Here is a 20,885-nt window from a genome sequence, read left to right as displayed (position 1 = left end):
CTGTGGTCTTTTCCTAAACAGTAATTGGCATTCTGCTGATAACTTCCTTGCCTTCGAATGTAACTATATATTTACTTCAAACCTAGTTGTTGTGGGAAATGCATTATTTTGCTGCTTATAATATTAACAAAATGTACATAAAAGCAAACAGGTTTCTGGCAATAATATTCCATCAGAATCTCAACATTCTACTTGACAATAGGAATATTTGCTCATGAACAGTAAATATGAATGACCCAATTCATCCCGGCATTTGTGTACAGAACATCTGAGTCTCTGAACTGGATATTTTGTAACTTTTGCCTCAAGTAAAGAGAAAGACACACATAAAGATTCAAATGAGAATTTTTTTTTTAATTTAAATACAGAAGGTCCCTGACTTACCATGGTTTGACTTACTATTTTTGTTTACTTTATGATGGGCTTATCAAGATGTAATCCCATCATAAGTTGAGGACCATCTGTACAGTACCACTAACCTATAATTTGTTTTCCAGAAGATGTTTCTCACCTTAGGAATCCTCTGGAATGTTTGTTGAAAACACAGACTCTGAGACCCCTCTCCAAAAGACTTTGATTTTGCTGACCTATAATATGGGACCCAGCAATCAGTATTTTGCACACTAGGTGAGTTTCACAATTGGGCACTTTTGTGAAATATCAACGGTAGTTTGTAATACCCCCAGGATCCTATCAGAACGAGCATCCCATAAAGATGACGCATCCCTAAAATAAAAACACAGAAAAATACAGGAATACCACAATTTTTCAATGTAGATCTTAAATGTGAGTCTTCTTAAAAAATGCCAGCACATTATTATCACAGTAAACACATTTTTAAATTAGTCTATGTACCACAAAACTTTTAAACGTCCATAAAATATTTTTTAGACCATTGCAACAAGCCAGGTCAAAGTTGAGATCTTGTGTGACCATCACCCAAGAAAGTCTTTTGAAATCAGTTAAAAGCTATCTGCTAAAGAGAAAAACTAAGTCTTCCAGATAAAAGGAAAATGTTCATCCTGATTAATTGGGAGGGATGGCGGTGTTTGTGCATACTGCAGCAAGTCTGCTTTGCTACCTTACGTCCCAGCCAAGCTCTCGCCCAAGCATGAAGCCAGAATAAAGCCACGTTCTAATACAAAGACTCAAAAACCATACACCCCGTGAGCTTTTCTCAAGAAGCACCCTGTGTGCTCTGCCAAAATAAGGAAATAGACCCAGAAAAAAAAAAAAAGGGCATGGGATCCAGCAATCTGGAGATTCAATGCAAGAGGAAAGTGGAAGGAATCCCCCTGGTGTGATGAAGAGAGATCCCAAGACAACAGCTGGACAGTGGGCTCAGAGAAAATCCAGTCCACATGGGAAGAGGACAAAGGCTATGTATGAAGCTCTTAAAGATGAACCTGTAAGAATAATTCGAGTATTTGAACATATTGAGAAGCTATTCGTTAAATACATAACAAGAGAAAGTGTGGGGATGGTATGTAGGACACTTAGCAAGCTAACAAAAACACCAGTAGGAAAAACAAAAGGTACGCAGGAGAGAAAAAGAAATCGTGGTTTACCACAAGCCTTAGCTATCATTGGCATTTCTGCTATTACATGGATGACTGATAAAATCAAAAACACAATATAAGAATGTTGGGGCTGGGCACAGTGGCTCACACGGGTAATCCCAGCATTTTGGGAGCTGAGGTGGGTGTATCACCTGAGGTCACAAGTTCAAGACCAGATTGCAAGACCAGCCTGGCGAAACCCTGTCGCTACTAAAAATACAAAAATTAGCCAGGCGTGGTGGCAGGTGCCTGTAATTCCAGCTAATCGGGAGGCTGAGGCAGGAGAATCACTTGAACCCAGGAGCAGGAGGTTGCAGTGAGCTGAAATCAGGCCACTGCACTCCAGCCTGGGCAACAGAGCGACACTCCATCTCAAAAAAAAAAAAAAAAAAAGACTGTTGAGAAGATGAGAAAATGGGAAAATGGGAAATAATAGGAAATGTATGATTCTGAAATGGGGAGAGGCAGGGGTTGGGGCAGGGTAAAAAAGAGAACTACGTGTTCGGTTTCCATACTGTGAGCTCAGTAGATAATGTGTCATGCTGAAAAATCAATCAATAGGTAGCAAAGAGCATGCTATTTAGAGACTGGAGAATTAAAGAATCAGTTTAAACAACTCCACATTTCTTAGATGCCCCTGAACTTTCTACTCAGTTCCTACTACTCTACTAACGTATGACCTGGCCAAACAGAGCTATTCATTTATTTGACAAATAGTTTGGGTGTCAGGCATATACCTAGGAATAAGAAGAGACATTGGTGAACAAGACAGATAACGTCTTTTAGATCATGGAGCTTATGTTCTAGAAAAGAGAGGCAATGAATAAAACAAACAAACAAGATCATCGGAGTGCTAAGTGCAGTGAAGGCACAGAGAGCTGTGGGTGGGACCTGGGTGGGTTATTCTGGAGAGGGGTAGGCAGGGAAGGTCTCTATGAAGCACAAGGATGTAGCCGAAACAAGGAGTCAGCTTGGCAAAGAGCAAAGGGAAGAGTGTCTCAAACAGGGAGCAGCAACGGCCAAGGTCCATGGGTGGGACTGATCCAGGCTTGTTTGAGGACTGAAAAAGGCAGTGAGGGGACCAGAGCAAAGTGATGGAAGATGAGGTCAGAGAGGTGGGCGGGGATCATATAGGCTCATGTAGAGCCTCGAGGGCCATACTATGCAATCTGGATTTCATTCCAAGTGCAGTGGGAGGACAGGAAGGTTTTGAGTGAGTGAGTGACATGATTTATGCTTTAAGAAATTACTTTAGCTGTTCTGTGGAAAATGAATTGCAGAAGGGTGGGAACAGAAGCAGGAGAGCAGCTGGAATCTACTGCAGTTGTCCATGTAATGGATGGCCCCAGAGCTTGGACGGTGGCAGTAGGGACAGACGGAAGAGCATAGACTTGAGATATATTTGGGAAGAGAAAAGGACAAGACCTGCTGATGGATCCATATGGAGGGGGAAAGGAAAACCTAAGAATAACTCCTAGATCTTGGGCTAGAATAAGTGAGTGGTTGGGGTATCATTTGGTGAAATGTAGAAAGTCAAGAAAAGAACTGGCTTGGAGGACAAAAATCAAACCTTCTGTATAGACTTATGTTACCTCTGGGATGCCCAGCAAGTTTTCAAGCAGACCTGTCAAATAGGGAGTTGCACATTTGAGCCTGCAGTGCAGAGAAAGGTCAGAGTTGCAGACACAAACTGGGTAACTCTGGGAGTTGAGAGTTGGGTGAGACCCTACTCCCATTTCTCTACCCACCCCTCACCCCAGATCAGGCATCCACTTCACCTTGCTGGATTATTCCAGCCTACTTCTTGGTCCCACTTTCAGTCTCTCCCCATGAAATCTATACTGCATGCGGCAGGCCAACTCATCTCCGGAGGCAAAGCAATAATCATTTCTCTGGTTTGATTTAAAAAAAAAAAAAGCGTCAGTGGTTCCTATTGCCTGTGGCTTTCAGTATTGCCTTCTACCCCTTTCCTTTTCAGAGCCTGAATTCTTGTCCCCATTATGTGTTTTGCCTCCTGATTTAGTCCTACAATTCTCTACGTATCCCTTCCCTTCCACTCTCATTTCTGCACATTTTCACTAAGCATCTTCTAGACTGGACGCTTTGTGGGCAGGGTCTGTGTAGGATTTATCTTTGAAACTTCCCACCTTGCTTAGCATAACACCTTACACATAATAACTTTAATTTAGGAACTGTTTGCTGCATGAAGGTGCCACTCTTCTCCTTCTTAATATCCCCTCATAAAACAGGCTGATTTGTAGGACTATACCTGCCAAGCACATACCAGCACAGCTTTCCAGGATATTCTTAAGCAAAATAGCACTTCAGTCCTTCCTTGGCAGCCAAATTTCCTTAGTGTTAAGGGCTGCAGTGTTTTACTTGCCAGAAGGTTGATGTGAATAAAAACATCCAGCCCCTTGAAATGAAAATAAATGGAGGGATGGTTTATAAATATAAATGATAATGGTTAGACCGACCTTTTAGCAAGTAATGTGATTTGCCCATTCCTTTCCGCATTTCTGTAGTTTTGGTTTTTGTTCCCCTGCTTTTGTGGGGAGGAAACAAGAAATGTTTATTTTCTTAAGACTATTTCTATCCTTAATATCACTTTTGCATCAGTCGAGTCTTCACTAAATATTAATATTTTCTCCCAAGAATAGAGACTAGCAGTTAACCTGCTACAGTAAAGTCCCCAAAGAAAAGATGTTGGAATTTTCCCTCTATTCAAATTAAATAGGCTTAATTGTAAGACCAATTCTTACAATTCTTGTTTCCTTCCCCACTGCATTAAGAAGGCAAGAGGTGACGTGTGACTTGCTCATTAGTCATTATGTTTTCAGACTGCTAAAAATAAAATAAATTTATTATTTTCTATTTCAGACTGCTAAAAATAAAATTAAAATATTTGGGATATTAGTCACTGACCAAATCTGATGAGATATGGACCAAAGAGAAGTAGGTGATGTTGAAATTTTGCTCACATTCTTTCTCTCAAAGTAAGTGACATTCACATTATTATCGAACAGACTAAAAAAACAATTAAACCTAAAAAGAAGGTGGCTATATTGGGACCAATGTTTTCATTTTCATCACTGACAAAGGAAAAAAAAGTAGCTGAAAACCAGCCACTGAGCTTAAAGCTCAGAATCCACGCAGCTGGAGAAAAGCTAGTACAGTTGCAGGTGAGCTCATGACTTTAATTACGGTCGAGGTCCAGGTGGACAGTGGATATGGAAACCTTGGGTTTGATCATGTCCAAAGCAGGGGAAAGCCATGACTGTCACACTAACTCTTCAAGAATGAAGTTCCCGGGTGGGCGCAGTGGCTCACGCCTGTAATCCCAGCACTTTGGGAGGCCGAGGCAGGTGGATCACGAGGTCAGGAGTTCGAGACGAGCCTGGCCAACATGATGAAATCTCATCTCTATTGAAATACAAAAATTAGCTGGGCATGGTGGCTCACGCCTGTAATTCCAGCTACCCGGGAGGCTGAGGCAGGAGAATCGCTTGAAACCGGAAAGTGGAGGTTGCAGTGAGCCGAGATCGTGCCACTGCACTCCAGCCTAGGTAAAAGAGCGAGACTCTGTCTCAAAAAAAAAAAAAAAAAAAAAAAAAAAAAAAGAATGAAGTTCCTCTCCTCTATGTGTGTGTACATATAAATTTTTCTTTACATATTTTAAAAATGGAATCATATTACTTCATAACCTGCCTTTTCACATGTTGATGTTATTTATCATAAAAATCGCCTTTTACAAATATTTTTACATCATTTTTAAATGGCTTATTCTATCACATGTCTGTATCTCAATCAATTCAACGAGTCTCTTGATGCTTGACTATTAAGTTAATTCCAATTTTTGGCTTTTGTAAAAATTGTTTTTATGAGCAATTAATCATTTCTTTTACAATATACTTCTATAGGCAGAACTACTGGGTCTAAGTGTAGTCTACGTGCACTTTTTTTTTTGTGAGACAGAATCTCACTCTGTCGTCCAGGCTGGAGTACAATGGTGCAATCTTGGCTCACTACAACCTCCGCCTCCCGAGTTCAAGCAATTCTCCTGTCTCAGCCTCTCAAGTAGCTGAGATTACAGGCGCCCGCCACCACACCTGGCTAATTTCTATATTTTTAATAGAGACGGGGTTTCACCATTTTGTTCAGACTAGTCTCAAACTCCTGACCCCAGGTGATCCACCTGCCTTGGCTTCCCAAAGTGCTGGGATTACAGGTGTGAGCCACCACGCCCGGCCTAAGTGCACATTTTATGACTTAATATATATTGCCAAACTGCTTTTCTGATAAGTTGTACCAATTTAAATGACCACAAAACAATTGTCTTTTGGGAATTACTCATTTTAATCTTTGCTAAACTCATAGGTGATCAGTTGCATCCCTTTTTTTTTTTTTTTTTTTTTTTTCATTTAATTGCTTAAACCTTATTTCATTTACCAAGTGATCACTTATGTTCTTCTTTGGTCAAGTAACATAGGCAAGTTTCTTAGCTCTCGTACTTTGGTTTTCCTCATTTATAAAATGGGGATATTAATATTAGTTACCCAGGATGAACGTCATAAGTTTTAAAAAGTTAATTCAAGTAAAGCACTTAGAGTAGTTCCTGGCCCATAGTGAGTTCACAATTGTAACCATTAGATATTTTGGAAAATGCCTGTTCATGTTGTTTACTTGTTTTCCTATGTGGTTGCTTATCTTTTTGTTACTGACTTTTAAGAGGTCTTACTACATTAATGATATTAACTATTATTTTCCATATATAATTAACTATTTCTTTCAACTTTATGATTTTCCTTTTCAACTTTCTGATGTTAATTTTTTTTGGCCATGTAAAAGTTTAAAATTTTTATATTATTAAATCTATTCATCTTAAGCCAGAATAAATTACAGAGATCAAATATTCAAAACATGAGAAAAATAGCAGAGGAAAGCATTTTTGAAATAGCCCTAGTCTGTAAGAAAGAAAACGACTAATCAATTCGACTTAAAAATTTAAAGTTTTCTATAAAAAAGTACTATAAACAAACTTAAGGTACAAGAAAAAAATTTTTAATGTTGAAACATATGATAGACATTAGGTTAATCTCCTGAATATACAAATTTGTAAGAAACCATAAAAATAAGGAAAGTCTATAAATAGGCAATTCAAAGAAAAAGAAATATAAATGTCCTACATCACTCATAATCAAAATAAGATGCCATTTTTTACATACAGATTTACAAAGAGTCTAAAAAATTATTTATGCACAGCATTGTGGTCATGTACAGTTGTGTAGAGTGTTGACTGCAGAAGGACACATAGGTAAGAGAATGAGTGGGAATTAAATACATGCTAAAGTTCCACTTGTTAAGTCTGTGCTGTGGAGCTAGCTGCCTCACCCAGAGGAAGTGACTTCTAATTCTCACAAGGCTATGGGCTAAGAGTGACCCTGATATGCAGTGGTGGTGACAGAGTACAGAAACAGAAATTCTCATATAATAAGCAGATAACACTGAGAAAGCCTCTTTGAGAATAATGTAGCAAAGTCTATCAAAATAAAACACACAAATCTTTTGACCTAGTAACTCTACTGCTAATATGACATTAGGACATGTAGTTTACAGTTGTCCATGTAATGGATGGCCTCAGAGCTTGGATAGTGGCAGTAGGGACAGACGGAAGAGCGTGGACTTGAGATATATTTGGGAAGAAAAAAGGACAAGAGCTGCTGATGGATCCATGTGGAAGGGGAAAGGAAAACCTAAGAATAACTCCTAGATCTTGGGCTAGAATAAGTGAGTGGTTGGGGTATCATTTGGTGAAATGTAGAAAGTCAAGGAAAGAACTGGCTTGGAGGACAAAGTCAAACCTTCCATTAGATCCATGTTACCTCTGGGATGCCCAGCAAGTTTTCAAGCAGACCTGTCAAATAGGGAGTTGCATATTTGAGCCTGGAGTACAGAGAGAGGTCATAGATACGGATGTTCATTTCAGTATTGTTCATAAGAGCATATACATATGCAAAGAACCCAGGAACAATATTAAAATACAACAGGATTCTTTTAAAGGAAGTTTTCATATATCCACATACTATAATAGTGTTCATTTATAGAATTAAAGAGAACAAGTTGGAAGTATTTTCAAGTTATATTACACGGAAAATTCAAAGTATAGAGCAGTAAGTACAGTATGTCTTGTTTGACTACTGATAAAGATATATCTATGAATGAAAACTGTGTGGAATGAAAAAAAATGTTCATGCTGGGTTATAGATGAAAAGTGGGACTGGAGGATTCTGGGAGGGAGTAAATTCATTTTTATCCCAAACCATCTTGTAATGTTTGACTTCCTACCATGTATATATTATGGAATAAAGAAAACAAACTCCATCAGCTTTTGCCTTTAGGACCTCTTCCTGTGCCTGGTTTACAAGGAAATGGATAAATATTCTGGACAAGACAAATACAGGGCCCTGAACAAAACTTGGAAACCCAGAGACACAGATGAATACAGGTTCTATCACAACATAGGTGTGATCCTGCACACTGTATTTACTTGTTCTCTTGTCTCTTAAAAATGGGGACAGTGGCACTGTCTGCCCTTTCAACCCAAGGATTGAGGAGAAGCAGCCAAGTGCTGGTCTGTGGCACCGTGAAAATGGGGTGGGGTTGGAAAAAACTAGAAGAAATAATTACTAGATTCAGATACCACCCTTCAGACAATAGAGCCAGAGTAATGTAATTCTTGGACTAAAAAAAGAATATAAATAATACATACCTCTCATTCATATAATCATTGGTTTAAAGCAGTCAGGTTGCTTATTGAGACTATTTGTTGACTCATTCATATATTCATCAAAAATGTATTGTATCCAATCTACCATGCTCTACACTTCACAATGAAATACTAGAAGTCTCAATCCTCCTAGGGCATGATGCCAGAGGGTACCGAAACCATCCTATTTGAGGGCATATCGTTTTAGCCTGTACTTAGAAATAATGGATCCAATTCTCAGTAAAATACTTGTAAACCTAACCCAGCAACATACAAAAGGGATTATACACATTACCCAAGTGGGATTTATCCTAGGAATGCAAGGTTGGTTTAACAACCAAAAATCAATTAACGTAACATGACAAATGAATAGGATAAAGGACAAAAACCATATGATCACCTCAATAGAGGCAGGAAAAACCTTTGACAAAATTGAACAATCTTTCATGATAAAAACACTGACAAAGTAGGAATAGCAGAGAACTTTTTGACAAAGTGAACCTATGAAGAAACCCATAGCTAATAGCACAGTTAATGGTAAAAACAAACAAACAAACAAACAAACAAACAAACTTTTTTTTGTTAGATCAGGAACAAGATAAAAATGCTCACAACTGCCACTTCTACTTAACATTGGACTAAAGGTTCTAGCCAGAACTATTAAATAAGAAAAAAATAAAATAAAAGGCATTCAAATCTAAAAGGAGGAATTAAAATGTTGTTTCTTTGCACATGTAAATAGATCTTGTATATAGTATGATCATGTATATAGAAAATCATAAGGAATCCACTGAAAAACTACTAGGACTAAAAAATGAGTTCAGGCCAGGCACGGGGGCTCATGCCTATAATCCCTGCAATATTGGAAGGCCCAGGTGGGTGGATCTCTTGAGATCTGGAATTTGAGACCAGCCTGGGCAACACAGAAAACCCCATCTCTATCAACAATACAAAGTAGCTGGACATGGTGGTGGGCACCAGTGGTCCCAGCTGCTCAGGAGGCTGAGGTTGGGGGATCGCTTGAGCCCAGAAGGTTGAGGCTGCAGTGAATAAGCCATGATCACACCACTGCACCACACTGAAAACTACAAAACATGGTGAAAAGAAAGAAGATATAAAGAAATGGAAAGGCATCTATGTTCATGGATTAGAAGACTTCATATTGTTAAGATAGCAATACTACCCAAACTGATCTACAAGTTCAATATCATTGCTATCAAAACTCTAATTGGCTTTTTTGCAGAAATTGACAGGTTGATTGCAAAATTCATATGAAAATGTAAGGGAACCAGAATAACCAGTAGAAACTTTCAAAGGAACAAAATTGAAAAACTCATACTTCTAGGTTTCAAAATTTACTACAAAGCTACAGTAATCTAGGCATTGTGGTAACTGGCATAAGAAGAGACAATGGAGTAGAATTGAGAATCCAGAAGGAAACCCTTACGTATACAGTCAATCAATTTTTGACAACGGTGGAACACCATTCAATGGGGAAAGAATGGTCATTTCAACAAATGGTGCTGGAACAATTGGATATTCACATGTAAAAGAATGAAACCCTACATGACGCCATACATAAAAATTAACTCAAAATGTATTACTGACCTAAATGTAACAGCCAAAATTATAAAACGCTTGGAAGAAAACACAGGTGTAAGTCTTCTTGCCTTGGTTAGGCTGTAGTTCTCAGATGTGATACCAAAAACACAAACAACAAAAGAAAAAAATGGATAAACTGCTCATCATCAAAACTTTAAAAATCTGAGCTGCAAATCACTCTATCAAGATGAAAAGACAACCCAGAGAATGGCAGAAAATATTTGCAAATCATGTACCTGACAAGGGATTTGGATCTAGTATACAAAGAACTAAAACTCCAACAGAAGTCAAATTATCCAACTAAAATTAGGCAAAGGATCTGAAGACATTTTTTCCAAAGAAGATATACAAATGGCCAATAGCACATGAAAAGATGCTCAAGGTCATTAGTAATTAGGGAAAAGGAAATCAAAACCATGAGCTATAACTTCACACCTACTAAGATGGCTATAATCAAAAAGACAGTAACAAATGTTGGTAAGGATGTGGAGAAACTGTAACTTTCATACACTGCTGGTGGGAATGTAAAATGGTCTAACTTCTTTGGAAACTGTTTGGCAACACCATAAAAGGTTAAACATAGAACTACCTACCATATAATCTAGCAATTCCACTACTAAATATATACCTGAGAAATGAAAACATATCTTCACAACAACTTGTACATTAAGTTCAGAGCAGCATTATTCATAAATAGCCCAAAGCAGAAATAACCCAAATGTCCATCAACTGATAAATGGATAAATAAAATGTGGCATATTCATACAGTAGAATATTATTTGGCAATAAAAAGAAATGAACAACTGATACATGCTACAACACGGATGACCCTTGAAAACATTATGCTAACTGAAAGAAGCCAGTCACAAAATGACACATTATGATTCCATTGACATGAAATGTTCTCAATAAGCAAATCTATAGAGACAGAAAAGTTGATTAGTGTTTCATTAAGGTAGAGCCCACTGGTTGAATAGGGTGGGAACAGAGATTGAGGGTCACACAACACTGTGAACACACTGAAAAACAATGAACTGTACACTTTCCATGGGTGAATTTTATAGTATGTGAATTATACATCAATACAGCTGTTTTTTTTAAAAAATAATGGATCTAACTGCATATTTTCAGAAAAAATTATTAATGGTCTTCCTAGAACCCAGAGAATTAGGTGCAACCTAAACTGAAAGGCTCTAGAGAGCCTAAAGTCAAAACGGGGAAAGCAAGCTAACTTCTAGCCTATAATGAAGATTTTTACAAAAGGCCAAATTGAGCGATAAGTATGAATAATTAAACTCTGTGCTATTGATTCCTTTGACTTAAACAGATTTTCGCCCACTAAGCATTTAAGATGAGAATCATCTTTAATACTGTAATCCTAAGCAGCTGCTCCAGACTTAAACAACTAGTCAATGGCTAAGATCAAACAGAACAAGGATCTTCACACCATCTGTAAAGCCAGAGTTAAACAGTTAACAAGGAGTGAACAAAATACCTGGAATAGTAGAGAGTTTGACAGTCTCAGACTCAGAAAAATACAGACATGAATATAAAACTCAGCAAACGTTATTTAATTTAAATTTTTTGGTTTTCATTTGGAATCTGATGGCAAACCTTCAGGGAAACAGGGTAGCTCTAATGGATTTAGAGACACTGGATACCACGAGAAAACTGTTCTTTTACAATACCACAACTTAAGTCATAACCACTGTCAATCCTTAACTGAAAAATAAAAAACCCTGTATTTATAATGTATGGATTGATCATTTCAATTCATACAAACTTTTAATCCACAAAACTGAGGACCTGCAATTTAAGTATAACACCGTTCCGTGAGATATTTCTCTGAATTATCTTTTATGATCAAGCATAAATTTTTGTTTAAAACACTTTTTACTTAAGTAGATTACAGTTTCTCATTATAATCAGTCATTTTATTTGGAATTATAGCAATCCGGGTTTTTTTTTTTGCTGTAATAAGACGTAGGGAGTCTCACTTTAGGATTTTATTTGCTTCTTAGACATCATTTATATAATATTCCTTGATTTTTATTAAGGCAAAATTTGCTTTTCTAATATTCACTCGAATAATATTTTGTGATAAAATCACTAAATTCAGGACAATACTTTCTGTATACTCTTGTATTGGAGTACCGATTTAATTCTATCTTCGCCGGTGCACAAATTTAAAAATATAACCCTTCCTTGAAATGAAAAGAAGTCTCACACCACTTCAAGGTAAGACAAAGGAAACCAAGTCTTATTTGCACAAAATAGTTTACTAAATTTAAAATCCTACTCAACCCCTCCCCGCAAAAATCTCTCAAAAAGCTGTCAACATGAAGTCTTTGATTTCAGAGCTGTAGCCATGTCATTAATGGTAAAGAAGGTATATTCTGATTCTGATGTCTCTTCTTTGCAGAATGGTCTTCTGTGGTATTAACAGAAACCTCAGCAAAGCTTGTGGTATCTCAGGGAGTGAAGCTGTGCTACCTAAAGAAACCCACTGGGTATAAAGTGGGGTGGGGGGTTGGAATGACAGAATGCTATCTAGCTAGACATCCTGAGGCAGATTAAAAAACCTTCCTCTGTACCCTGTCATTTCCTTTCAGCAAGATCCTGTTGATGTTTGCACAATTTAAAAATCGTATCAAATATCTCAATGAGTAACATAAACGGTCCCTTCGAGTTTTATTTATTTTTAATCGTTGATGGAAAAATATCAAAATAGTACCTTTTAAATTTATTTCCTTATCCAATCACAAGTAACACCACCAAACAGTTTTTTTTTTTTTTTTTTAATCCCTACACTGTCCGGGAAATGCCAGACGTACCTTCCTTCCCTCTTTTTGTTTAAGAAAATGGAAAAAAGAAACTTTTAAAACAGAGCATTAGAACTCAGACACGTTACACACGTCTCCATAAAACTAACTTTAGTCCTGGAGAACTAAGTTCATGAGATATGTTTCCCTAAATGTTATAGCTGCTGTATCTACTATAAACAAAACAAGTCTCATTTGAAACAATTACGCATTTCGGGGCTAGTTATTAAGTATTCAGCGTCTGCCAGGATAAGGCGATCAGCGCTTCTACTCCGAATAACAAACCATAAATCAGTTGACAAGCTTGAAAGCATTCAGTCCTAGTCTGTTCGGAAGCCAAGCGTAAATACAGAAAAACCTGTTGGCATGTTTCTCTTGCTCTCTAAGTTTCGCGTTTTTAAAAACACAGTAATACGCAAATGGCGTTTCCCGTAAGTTTCTGGCTCCGAAATAATTTGGATAAAAAACCACAGCGAGGCATCGCGCACAGAAAAATGGAGCCTGTGCCTTTAAGGTAAAATCGGCTGGATCCCAAAAGGCATTCCTCTTTCACGACAAAGAGTTTGGCGAGCGCTACCTCTGGGGTTTCTCCGAGGGACTTGGCGGGTCCGAGCGGAACCCGACCAGACGACTAGCCCTGCCTGCCCCCGGGCCCCGCCGCCAGCCCCGCGCCCGCGCGGCGGGAGCGCATCGCGTGCGCCCCGGACTCACCGCTGCCGGGCTGCGGGGACAGCGTGGACACCGAGGTCTGGCCCATGACTGGGGTCGCAGGGCCAGGTCCAGCGATCACGCGGCTCCTTTGGTCCTTCGATCATGGGTCCGCTCCCAGCCAGACTTCCAAGCGTTCATGTCCCGGCCTGTGCCGAGCGGCCCGCCGGGTCCCCTCACCTTCTACCCCGCGCGGGTCTCCCAGCCCGGCCGGCCGCAGCCGGCGCGGCGGATCCTGCCCAGCGGATGCCTGCCATTCCTCTATGCAGATTAGCTGGGGTCAGGGGTCACGGGGGAAGAAGGGGGGTGAGGGCGATAGGGAGGGGAGGAGGGGGAAGCGGGGGGAGGGCGCAGGAGCAGGGGGTGGGGGAAGCCCCCAGCCGGCCCCGCCGCACCCGCACCCCCTCAGGGTGGTAGGGAGTTCAGGCTTTCAGACTACTCCTCTTTGACTTAAAAGGTTCAAAGTCAAATGATCCTTACGGGCTACAAGAAAAGGAATTAAAGTATTTAGTCACGGTACTTAATTTAACAAAATTTGTTTCTTAAAAGTTACTTCCTTCCTTACATTCTATTTGCAGTATTGTGGCACTCTCATGTCTTGTGCCCATTTTTTTTCTCGTTTTAAAAATTATCTTCCTTTTAACAAATACAATTTTTTAAAAACAGCACTAATGGCCTCAATCAGGCTTGACAACAAATCTAAATGATAGGTCTATGTGCGAGATCAACAAAATATGCTCTTTGCTGTCTCCCACCTAAAACTCTGGAGTGCTGACCTCTCCTTTATTTCAAAAGAATTACTGTGAAATAATGTGATTAAAATACACAAAAGGGGGAAAAAACTATAACAAACTTGAAAGGTGAATTAAACCCTTCTATAGTATCCTGTTAAATCTCAATCTTCTTAAAAATATGAATACAAATAAATATTCTTCATATTTACAGTTAATGATTAATTAGTATAAGTAATCTACATGCTATATATATAATGTGTGTATATATATACAGTATATGGAACATCTATATATGGTGCATTAGATTGGATGGTGGTTACTGGATGTGTTCATTTTATGAAAATTCATTGAGATGTCTGTAATGATGTGTGCACTTTGCTGAAGGCATATATTTCATTAAAATGTAAAAAATATCAGAAAGTGCAATATATTTAGGTCATTTACCACAGCTTTCATTTTTTAATTTATCCTAGACAATCAACTCTGAACTAACATGAAAATCATTTTTTTCTAAAATTTTTATTATTAAGATCGTGCAGAGCCTTGTTTGATTTTTTTGAAAGGCACTTACTTGTCTGTTTTGTCATGGTTAATTAAGTTGCCCTATTTTTTTTCACACCCAAATAGCCCACCCCCCACTGTGAGGAAGATTTTTTCCCTAGAAAAGTGTGATCCATTGTCTTCTTCCCTTTGCCTAATTCACTCTTAAGAAACACTGATTTTTTTTTTGTAATGAAATTGAGGATTTAACCAAAATGTGAGTTCTAATTAGGACAATAAAATTAATCCTAACTACATTTCCTTATAAATACAAAAATGTGTTTTGGAAACACATCCCACCTGGGGCGCTAAGCGATGAGAGTAAACAATTATAATGGCTGGCTCCTCCAGCTCTTTGCTTTGAGTTGCCGTAAGAAAAAAACAAACAAACAAAAGTGGTTAAAGGTAAGTTAAGAGGGAGAATGTTTCACTCTTCCTTTGACAGTCTTTCTGATAAAGGGAGGTCACTGATCAGAGGAAATATACAGTAAATTTTGCACATTCAAAATATGTAACTGTAATAATTTTTAAATACTGATAAAAGTTAAACTTTAAGGTTGCTATCATTTCTTCTTTTCCTTGAGAAACAATAGCATATTTCTATTACTTCTATAAATTCTTATTTCAAAGATCAAGGAGGTGCACTATAGTTCCAGTTTTTCAGGAATTGCTTAATACAGCTATATTTACCTTATTCAAGACCTTTCATGATTTGCTGGTTAATATAATCTTCGGCCTCATCTGGGATTCCTATAATACCCCAACCAGGTTATGCAATTTTCTCTGAAACTCTTCCAGTTCCATTACATTATCCTTGAAGCATGTCAACCAAAACTGCAGGAAGTGTGCACTAAGTTTTCTTTCTAAGAGTGGGACAGTTCTTGTTCTTGGTTTCTAGAGCTTCTGATGGAACTTGGCATTTAAGTGGCCTTTTTATCACAGCTAACAAGTTATACTAATGAACATAGAAAACGTCTACAGAAATCTCTAAATTTCATTTCTAGGTTGTAACGCAAAGGTTAGATATTATCACTTAACAAGAGAATTTTAAGATAATTTTCCCCCAAATTGCCTTACTCTTGTCTTATTAGAACTCACACAGTTTTACTAAGAGTTCTGGGTGTTAATCCCATGGGTTTATAGTTTAACTCTGGAAACATTTAATGTCATCTGAAAGGCATGGACATTTCTCTGTATACTACCTCTCTCTAGGGAATTTATTAAAATGCTAAACAAGATTAGTCCCAATACCTAACTCTGAGGAAGCTATCTATTTATAATTCTTCAGCATTTATCCCATTGGTCCCACCCTTTGTTTTCTATTTCTAAACCAATCTCTTATCCAGTGATATCCTGGTAAATGCTTAACTGGTTTGGGCTGGGGGTGAGGAGGCAGGAGGGGGCCTCAGACTGCTTTGTTTACTGTGATGTAAATACTCCTACAATGACCTATTCTACAGGCCTTCAACCAGCTAGCAAAACTGATATCAAACAGCTTGCAAAATTCCTTGAAATGTAACAATTTGGCCCACCAGCCTGTGTGAACTGCCTTCAGCACACCGCTACTTTTCTCTATTATAATAATGCCGCATCATATCATACCATGGCTGAGTTTGAGGAATAGCTTCTATTTAGCCTTCCTAAAAATATAGACTAATGGCATCTACTGATTTTTTCCATGGAACACTCTAAATATTTTTCAAGCTCTGAAAGAACTACTGTGATTTATTCATTTATTTCCAGAAAGAAATTAAAGTAAGTGAATTAGTGAGATAGAATTTCCCCTTCTGAAAGCCAGTGTGCCTTTATGACAAAAAGTTGTACTTATCAGGTTTTCAAGCATTCTACCCTGTAACACAGACTTCACTGGCTTGTCTGATGTGAGAAGTCTTAGACTCACCCACCTGGGGTACCCAAAGTGACACTTGCACTCCTCCTGGATGGAAGCCACTATATCTATTAGGTAAAAGTTAAAGCGGACATAAGCCTAAACATTGGCAATCTGGACCATTTGTGAGAAAGTTCTTTTCTAGGTCAAAGTCCAAATGGCAGACATACAACTTGGTGCCTTTAGAGAAGATGGTTTACAATTACTACAGTCACCACTACCAAATCCTATAACTTAGGTTACTGCCAGATTTTTCTAGGCAGCCAAATCTAGCCTGGAGCAGGAAGAAGAAGGAACCTTCCTCAGAACACAAATGCCATGAATACTAATCCTGGAGGTCTCTGCCTTGTCCAGATGCTGCCAGCTGTGTGAGGATTCATTTTGAGACACCAGATGTTAGGGGTGGAGGAATTATGATGTGAGGGAAGGGTTAGGCAGGGTCCCAAGAGATGAGATGGTTGATCAGAACAGCAGTGACCTGGGAGGCAACAGTGGTTGATAGTGGCCATATACAAGCAGATGAAGATTACATTAATTTACACCGTTATTTCTAGATTTGACCATAGACATCCTGTGAATTAGTGACATTTCCTTGGCTAATGGGAATTGTAGCCATAGAAAAATTCTTTCTTAATGGGAAGGAAATGAATGAAAACTTAGCAGTTTTCCTAATAGTATACTAAAAACGATATGCAAAAGTTGTTTTAACTATTTGGGTAGTTTTTACTAGAAGATCTTCTGGTTTTTAAAAACTTTGTATGTCTTCAAAACTTGGCTACATTTTGTAAGAGTCAGCTTACTTAGAAAAATATAAAAAGCAAATGGGAGCTTTACTAGATATTATAAACTCAGTGAAAACTCTGTATATGTAACTAATGTTTACTTTGTAAAATGTTACTCTATGGTAAAGTTGCAACTAAATGGCTACTATATCTTAGATTTTAACAATTCTGAGAGATGCTGGTTTGAACAGGATAATGCTAACAGACAAAGGAAAACTTTTGTTAAGGAAAGAATTACAACTTTGCATATTCTAGTTATATTAAGCATCAGTAGAAGACCACATTCCACAAGTATTAGAACAGGAAACAAACCTGAAAGACAGGCTTTTCTTTCCTATTGTTCTCATATTTTCATGTGATTTATTTCCTGAGTTTTCCTTCTTCTGCTTGCTCAAGCTAAAAGGATTAACAAAATACCTTGCCTCTGCCTCACCCTGCGTGAGTCTCTGCAGAGGCGGGGTGTGGCTCACGTGTGCTTGCTTAGTGAGTGAGCCCCACAGTTGGAAGATTTATGCTGGAAAATAAAGACCTCAAGGGGTGGTGCTGGAATTTCCTTTTCCAAAGACATTCTCCCTACCCTGGGAGGAAAAGCGTCTGTAATTTTGCTCTACTTCATTTCATAAGCAAAACAAAGTACTCATCCATAGTATTAAAACTCTAAAAACTGCTATAAAATGAATAATCTTTAATTTATTGACCAAAATCTAAAGAGAACAGTCCTTAAAGACATCTTTTATATGACTGCCCAATTTACACAAAATAATTGCTTCCAGTAAGGCCCAAATCTTTGTTTTGTTAACCATCACATCCATCCCTAGAAACTAACAAAATTTGCCTGGCAAATAGAGGGTACTGAATACATAGATGATAAATTTAAAATAAGCATTTATGTTATCTCCTTAATGGTAACTTCCAAGTATGGACAAAAAAAAAAATCTGGGAATACATGTAAAATTTTGGTAATAATATAGAATGTTGACTCCATAGCAAGAGAATATCGAGTCTGTCTGTGATTGTAAATTTTCTTTTGTATGCCCCTCTGAAATAATCATCTACTCATTCAACTAGAATTGACTGAGGACTTCCCATGGGCGTGGTACCTCTAGCACATGGGCATAAGGATAAGTGAGGTATGGACTCTCCTGTGGCGGAGGTCATAGTATGGGTACGGTGGAGGGTGGGTGTTGCAGCCTACAAATACATGATCCTAACAGTGGAGGAAGAGAAGTTTGTTCCTCCAGCTGGGAGTGGTGACTCATGCCTGTAATCCCAGCACTTTGGGAGGCCGAGGTGGGCGGATCACCTGAGGTCAGGAGCTCCAGACCAGCCTGGCCAACATGGTGAAACCCTGTCTCTACTAAAAATACAAAAATTAGCCAGGCGTGGTGGTGCACTCCTGTAATCTCAGCTACTTGGGAGGCTGAGGCAGGAGAATCACTTGAACCCGGGGGGCGGAGGTTGCAATGAGCTGAGGTTGAGCCATTGCATTCCAGCCTGGGCAACAGAGTGAGACTCTGTCTCAAAAAGAAATAAATAAATAAAAATAAAAATAAAAAAGAAGAAGTTTGTTCCTCCAAGTGCTAGGGATGCCCAGTAGGTTAGTACAGAGAAGGCTCTGAACTTTAGCAAATTACTAAATCCACATTTTTGCCATACAGAGGTGCTCATTCATTCTGAAGGTGCCCCAAGATTGTGAAGTGCTTCCTGAATTAAAGAAAGATTAAATTCTAATAGTATGTGGTCAGAATTAACTGTATTTGTTTGTTTATTGCTTGCAGCTTTTTTTGTTTGTTTTTTGTTTTTGAGACAGGGTCTTGCTCTGTGGCCCAGGCTGGAGTGCAGTGGTATAATCATTGCTCACTGTAGCCTTGAACTCCTGGGCTCAAGCAATCCTCCCACCTCAGCCTCCAGAGTAGCTGGGACTATGGGTGCCTGCCACCATGCCCAGCTAATTATTTGTAATTTTTTTTTTGTAGAGATAGGGTCTCACTATATTGCCCAGGCTTGCTTGCAGCTTTCTGAAGAATAAGTTATGGACCCTAAAATGTACCCATTTAAAGCAAACAGTTCAATAAGTTTTAATAAACATGTAGTCCAACCAACAGCACACTCAAGTGTCAGAAAACTTTGAGAACCCTAAGGTACTCCATCATGTCCTTTTGCAGTTAATTCCTGTTTCACATCCCTGTACCACCCTTGGCATTAGGGAACTGCCAACCTGCTTTCCATGTCCATACTTTTGATTTATCTAAAATTTCTTACAAATGGAATAATATTATGTACAGTTTTTTTTAATCTGGCTTGTTTCATATGTTTTTGATATTCATCCATGTTGTTCTGTGTATCTGTATTTTGTTCCTTTTTGTTCTAGGTTGCCTTCCATTGTATGGCTATACAAAAGTTTGTTTATCTATTTACCAGTTAATGGGCATTTGGGATGTAACTGTATTTCACTGTATTCCTGCTCCATGAAAAGACTTTGGGTCTATATTGTGTTACATATATGCTAGTTCTATATTAATAATAACTCATTGATTGGTTCACCACTCAACAAATATTTATTATGCATCTCCTTTTTACCAGTCTTTGTTCTAGGTACTTAGGAGACAGAATTATACAAAATACAAAAACACCTGCACTCATAGAGCTTCCATTCTAATGGAATGACAGAAAATAAGCAGTAAACATAATAAATCAGTAAACTTTATAACAATTTAGAAGATGAAAAGTGCTATGAAATTCAGAAGAGTAAGAGAGATTGGACTGGCATGTGGTGTTCACAGTAGTCCTCACTGAGAAGATAATGTTTAAGCAAAAACACAAAGGAGGTAATGGAGTTAACCATATGGTTATCTGGGGGAGAGGTGTTCCAAGAAGAAAGACCAGTTAATATAAAGACAGGAGCATGGCATATGTTTGAGGAATCCAGGGGAAATGGTGTGGTTGGAGTACATAGAATAAGAGAGGCAAAGATGAGGAGAAGGAGATTATAACCACATAGGACCTTGCAGTTAACTATAAAGACTTTGGGCCAGGTGCAGTGGCTCAGACCTGTAATCTCAGCACTTTGGGAGGCCGAGGCAGGCGGATCATGATGTCAGGAGTTCAAGACCAGCCTGACCAACGTGGTGGAACCCCATCTCTACTAAAAATACAAAAATTAGCTGGGGCATTGTGGTGCATTCCTGTAATCCCAGCTACTCGGGAGGCTGAGGCAGGAGAATTGCTTGAACCTGGAACCGGGAGGTGGAGGTTGCAGTGAGTCGAGATCGTGCCACCGTACTCCAGCCTGGGCTACAGAGTGAGACTCCATTTCAAAAAAAAAAAAAAAGGCCTTGGCCTTCTTCTCCTCCAAAGAATCACAACTCCTCACCAGCAAGGGAACAAAAATGGATGGAGAATGAGTTTGATGAATTGATAGAAGTAGGCTTCAAAAGGTGGGTAATAAACTCCTCTGAGCTAAAGGAGCATGTTCTAACCCAAT

The 20,885-nt window shown here is 38.5% G+C and overlaps 1 protein-coding gene across 9 annotated transcripts in view; it reads right to left on the bottom strand.

The window, feature by feature from the left end:
* The window catches only part of PHACTR2 (phosphatase and actin regulator 2), a 287,576-nt gene that overhangs the window by 132,469 nt on the left and 134,222 nt on the right, over nucleotides 1-20,885 (bottom strand). The window contains exon 1 of one of the 9 annotated variants that reach the window (XM_001172482.8): nucleotides 13,461-13,739. The exons of 7 other annotated variants lie outside the window; for them this stretch is intronic. In XM_001172482.8, the coding sequence (XP_001172482.1) occupies nucleotides 13,461-13,506 (46 nt within the window). In that variant the 5' untranslated portion in view covers nucleotides 13,507-13,739. Of the gene's footprint in view, nucleotides 1-13,460; nucleotides 13,740-20,885 lie in introns of those variants that run through there. One more of the 9 variants, XM_001172447.7, reaches the window with a different exon arrangement.

The sequence above is a fragment of the Pan troglodytes genome, chromosome 5 (assembly GCF_028858775.2).
Source record: "Pan troglodytes isolate AG18354 chromosome 5, NHGRI_mPanTro3-v2.0_pri, whole genome shotgun sequence".
Classification (NCBI taxonomy): Eukaryota; Metazoa; Chordata; class Mammalia; order Primates; family Hominidae; genus Pan; species Pan troglodytes.
The sequence above is the reverse complement of the archived record's forward strand: the minus strand, read 5'-3'. Positions and strand labels throughout refer to the sequence as shown.